This window comes from Oryzias melastigma, linkage group LG20 (assembly GCF_002922805.2).
Source record: "Oryzias melastigma strain HK-1 linkage group LG20, ASM292280v2, whole genome shotgun sequence".
In the NCBI taxonomy this organism is placed as follows: domain Eukaryota; kingdom Metazoa; phylum Chordata; class Actinopteri; order Beloniformes; family Adrianichthyidae; genus Oryzias; species Oryzias melastigma.
Genome location: NC_050531.1, coordinates 22,058,396 through 22,063,928, shown reverse-complemented (window position 1 = coordinate 22,063,928; position 5,533 = coordinate 22,058,396). Strand labels below are relative to the sequence as shown.

Sequence of the window (5,533 nt, the reverse complement as noted above, 5' to 3'; positions counted from 1 at the left end):
AAGTATTTGCGATTATATATTGGTTATTGGTTTACTGAAATAATGTTTTCTGTTGTGTCCTTTTGTCATCATTCGGGGCCTCCATGCCTCCCCCTCTCAGTCTGGGCTCCTAGAATCAGCCGCTCCATAAGAAGAAGAAGAAGCGCAGCTCTTCCGGGGGTTTCTCCCGTGTTCATTTAAAACGAAAGTTTATCGCAGTAGACTCATTTCACTATCGAAAAAAAGTAATATCGCAATAACGATAATTATCGTTTTATCGCCCAGCCCTACTCTAGCAGAAGCGCCGTCGTGGAAAAATTCGCGTCTGGTGAGACCTGAAGGGCGGAGCGGACTCCGCGCGTGCTCCGCTCCACGCCGCTTTGCAGCGCAGAGCGTCCAGTGTGACCCCGGCGTTAGACAATAGTAAAAAGCCTGTGTGTCATCTCTAGTGATATATATAACTCATTGATCTTAGCATCCATATGAAGCATTGGAGTTAGCTTAGCTTGTTTGTTGGCGCAGCTTTAAGCTCCGTCAAGTCTGCTTCTAGATTTTAATTCAGTGCCGTGTTCAACTCTCCTTGTTGCAGGATTACTGCTGTTTTGCAGTAGCTTTGTGATTAAAGTAACTTGTAGACGACTCTGAAAAGATGAAGAGTTGAGGAGAGTTGAAGACATGTGTTTGCTTGCTCGTGAACCAGAACTCAAATGTAAAAGGGAGTGTTAATCGTTTTATTTCTGTAAGGTCAATATTAACAAGTGTTCAGATTTGTATGGCTAAACCTGTTCACCTCTGGAGAAAAAGCCAGATAAATGCATGTTTTTCTCTGTGACAGAGAGTCACAGAAAAACAGCAAAAACGGTCTAAAAAGAGAGAAGAAATGGCAAAGAGATGGTAAACTTAAAACAGGGGTTCTGGGCCAGGACTTCTGGCCGCAAATGATGTTTTTTTTTGCAGCTCCGGCAGAGGGGGGACTTCCAGCTATCAATTTTCGGGCACCATAATTTTTCCTCTGTTGCCAGATTCTCTTGATTTTAACAGACGTTAAAATAACAAATATCGACCCAATGATCTGCCCTGACAATAATGGGTAGACCCCTATAGAATAGTCAGCAGAAACCCGTATAGAATAGGGGTCTACTCATCATTATGGTACCTCATCATATGCTATCAGCCAGCTGACCCAGTTTGATCTCTGAAGAAGTACCCTTCTCCGCACAGAGGAGTGTCAATGTGTTTGTTGGCCTCACTGACACAATAAAGGAGTCTCTTCAGGGTACTCTTCTGTGTTCTTTATGTGGAATCCTTCAAACCAACACTTTCCAAACTGTGTGTGTATGAGTGTTTGTGTGAGAAAACACACACCTGGCGAGTGCTGGGAAGTGGCCAGTGAGGTCATGGAGTTGGACAAGTTAAGGTTGGCAGTGATGCTCAATTGGCTCTGGCTAGTGGGGGGGTAGGGAGAGGTGGGCGTCCTCAGTTGCTCCTCCCCTCGCTCCTCATCTGCTGCTGGCAGGTAGCTGTCGATCAGCGCCTCTAGGAACTTGACGATCAGCTCGGCGTAGTCTGGGATCTGCGTTTGCTGCAAAGCGAGGGCCAGAGAGTTTCAGGACACAGTCTGCAAACGTCCACGAGTGGAAGCTGCAGCTCCCAGAGACGTGGAATAGGGAGTGAGAAGTGTGTCGGCAGGGAACAGCTCTCACCTTGGAGAAGGGTCCAGCAAACCTCCAGAGACCATTAAAGCCAAAGCCTGTAGACACAAGCAGAGCTAAGTCAGCAGAAATCCAAGTCAGAGCTACAACAAACGTGCTCTGCTGAGTTAGTGCACTAGTTAACTCACTCTGTAAGTACGAGGGCTGGTACTGGGGGGGTGACTCTTCGTGGTAGACCACACTCTGGACGATGCCGTGGACGGGGTTCAGGAGGTTGGTGTCCTGACACATGGTCAGCACAGTGTTGATTTTAGAGTCCAGCAGGTTGTATCTGAGGGCCAGACAGACTCATGAGAGAACTATCCCATCTGCACACCACTGCTCCAGGAACCCCCACTTGAAGAGTCGGGTCCACATTCAGCTCCACTCCATGACATTGGATGAATTGGGTGCAGAGTTCAGCCCAACAGAACCTGCACACTGATGCTGATGAGGTGGGTGGGTGCAGCCCGACTTGTACATGGAGGGACAGTTCTCAGACATTTGAACGAACTTAGAGACCGTCAGGTGGACACACCTGAAGCAGGTCATCTGCAAAGGTGAATGTGGACTGATCAGTGCAGCTAACAACCACCGTATTTTTATCTAATTTATTAAATTTTCAACACCTATGCCTATCAAGATCATTTTCGCATTATGGCATCAATAACATTCTTAAAATTTCTGTTTTTTTTGTTAAATAGATAAACGTAAAAAGACAAGCGCCGTTTGATTAATCGATGTCCTGGGACTCAATATATAAGTAATGTATTTTTGGCAGTTTGTGAACAGGAGAAATTTCGATTCAAGATAAAGTTGTATTCAAAAAACATGTTAAACATAAAACTAAATGTTGTATTCTTATTTTTTTTTGTAATGCTGTGCATAAAATATAAATGTGTGCACAACTTTGTATTTATGCATAAGAATTTATCTTTATGAATATAACATTTTTTTATGAAAATGTTTCTTATTGACAGCTTCCATACTCCATAAGGGACTTAAAGGGGCCCTACCATGAAAATTCTACTTTTTGAGGTTTTAAATCCATTCTACTGTTCATTCCTCTCTATAAAGAACCTCAAAGTGATATTTTGATCCATTCATGCATTTAAGAGTAATCCTCTACAAACCTGCACTGTCTGCAGCAGCCCCTCCCATACCCATGAAAACGAGCGAGTGGAAACGTGCTGACATCAGCACGATGTGAACCGCCCCCTCCAGGAACAGTCTGCTCTGACAGCTCCACCCCCCAGACTAACACCAACGCTTAATTTCTCCCCTTATCCAGTAATAATCAGCAAAAAAAACTTTCACTTTAGATGCAGAATACCGTATATCTTCCAGTTGTGTCCTGTCTTCAATGAATTCTAGCTCAAATAGGTGTTTGTTACTTTTTAAGTTACTTTTTTGTTACTTTTTCCCGCGGTGCTCCTTTAACACCCCCCCACCCCGAACCCCGCCTAGCGATGGCCTGGCCTACTAAAAGCAGATATATCGAATGTGGATCCATCTTTGAAGAAGTTTGGATTATTTTCGTGGGAGAAATACAGACATGCTGCCACAAACTCTGAGATGACGTCATGAACCGGACTGCGGCCACACTCAGCGGCAGGTGGAGCTTCAGGAATCGAGCCGTTTTACTTCCGGGTATGAAAAAACTCATGAAAAATAAGTAATATTTCATAAATAATTTGTTTTTTAGTGTTCCAAAGGTAATATATGATCGTATATGTAGATATAGTTTACTCTGAAAGGCTTAAGAAAATCATGTTAGGGCTCCTTTAAATCAGTTGATCAATCACAAAATTCAACTGTAATACCTGTTTCAACATGTAGGAGGCATCACAAAGATGGTTTCAGACTACCGGTATATTTATTTTAAATGATCAAAAAACTAGAAAGGACCAACAGTCATCACCATTTATAGAGATCAACAGCCCAAAAAAAAGTTGATATAGTGTTTGGTTACCCTTTGATCACATCAATCTATACCATTATGAAACTGTTTTAAAATGGAAAGAAAAAATTATAATCAATTCGGGAAAAATCCCATTTGACTCAGACTAATGTAACATAAGAGTTGTAGTTTAGGATAAAGGGTTACTTTCAAACAACAATAACAAGTAGTCTAAAACAGGGGTCTCCAACCTGTCGCTCGCAAGATACCGGTAGCACCATTGCTCACTGCAATGCTACACAAAAGAACAAGTTTGATTTGTCACTTGGTGACAGCTATGGCCGGGCACCAAAGTTCGGTTCCAAGTATGAATCGTTATGACTTACACGGTTCTACCGAAACCAAAAGAAGCTGCTGCAAACGGAGCCACATTTCAGTGCTTTGTTTCATTGAGCGTCTATTGGTCTTTGGAGACATCAATCACTTCAGTACTTTGAACTAACCAATACCGTTACCTTTCATGTGATAGTGGGTCGGCTCATTTAAACAAGCTGACGAGAGCGTGCAGCACCGGAATGTCTGGCTGCATTTCACAGCAGATCAGTTTGACAAGTCGCTGCATTGCATCAGCCAATCAGGAACTCGGCTTTGGGCACATGATGTTTTCAGTGACCCATGAAATACAAATCAAATCTTTTGTCCTGTCTCACCGTGGTGGTTCACTGACTGCAGACAGACTCCTGGACCAGCGGAGCTCGCCCGCTCCACGTGCCGGGAGGGAGACAGCCGCTGCAGGGAGAGCATGCACTCTGCTCAGCTCTCCTGAACTGTGATATTTTACTTATTTTAGTGGAGACAATAAAAAAAAAAAATCCTTTATTTTCCCTCCTCTCGGGTTAATACGGAACAGCTTTCAAACTCAGAAACAGGAGGTGGCTTTCATGCAGACAATTCTCGAGTGTGATGAACCAACAATTACAAGGTAAAAACCAAAAAAAACTGTGACATGACCAGTGCTGTGAAGGCCTTCATGTAAAGCTCAATTTATTCATCCAGCAAATAAAAAACAACAGATTTCAGCACTTCTCCTCTTTGCAAAGATGCTGGAAGTTCATTCAGGGGCATAAAAGCTCCTTAATGTTCACAAATATTGTGTTATGCTGTCCAAGCTGATAGAAGTGTTTTCAAACAAATTCTGCGACTTTGAAAAACTGGACCCTTGTGTGACATTTATTGTGAATCCTGTTCTGGATGTGGACTTCAGTGAGTTGTCAGGACAGATGCTGACCTGTTCTCTGTTGATCCTGTGGAGATAGAAGTCCTAAATCTCCACAATGATGTTCAACTAAAATCCCAGCAGCATTCTGAGCACTTCTGGAGTTTAGTGCAGCCAGAAAATTATAAAAATCTACACCAGGCTGCTCTGAAAATGGTAGCATTATTTGGGTCAGCATACCTTTGTGAACCTGCCTTTTCTGAGATAAATGTCATCAAGTCAAAGTTCAGAACCAGACTGAGCATTTAAATGACTCCATCAGTAGATCCACTCCCGTCAATCTATGCAGTGCAAGGCTTCTCACTGACAGAATCATATGTGAAAGTGAAGAAAGTTTTCAACACAAAATGTTCTGTGTTCTAACTTTACTGTTTTCAATTATAAAGTGTGAAAAAAAGTTTTCAAACATGAGTAGCTCTCCGGCTGTTTCAGTATGTAAAAGTAGCTCACTGAGCATAAAAGGTTGGAGACCCCTGAGTTATAATGTATTACACAATGGAAGCTACACTAATCAAAAATACCTGACAAAAGTGGATATTTCAGTGCTAGATCTATTACTTCACCCAAAAAGTTTGGCAACTGTTGGGCTGGATGGATAAAATCGATTAATTGATTTGAATCAATTTAAGCTTATGAAATTAATAATCAATTCCTATAATTATAGATTGATTTAGCACATAAAGCTAA

General features: G+C 42.3%; 2 protein-coding genes across 2 annotated transcripts in view; one reads left to right on the top strand and one right to left on the bottom strand.

The window, feature by feature from the left end:
* LOC112151129 (neurofibromin) overlaps positions 1-5,533 on the top strand; it is an 88,757-nt gene that overhangs the window by 36,717 nt on the left and 46,507 nt on the right. The gene's annotated exons all lie outside the window — the stretch shown is intronic.
* Positions 845-2,290, bottom strand: LOC112151130 (neurofibromin-like). Its single transcript, XM_024279828.2, has 3 exons — positions 1,820-2,290; positions 1,683-1,729; positions 845-1,561 (listed from the first exon to the last, which is right to left on the bottom strand). Exons 1-3 carry the CDS (start codon positions 1,920-1,922, stop codon positions 1,226-1,228), a joined length of 486 nt encoding a protein of 161 aa, XP_024135596.1. The 5' UTR covers positions 1,923-2,290; the 3' UTR covers positions 845-1,225.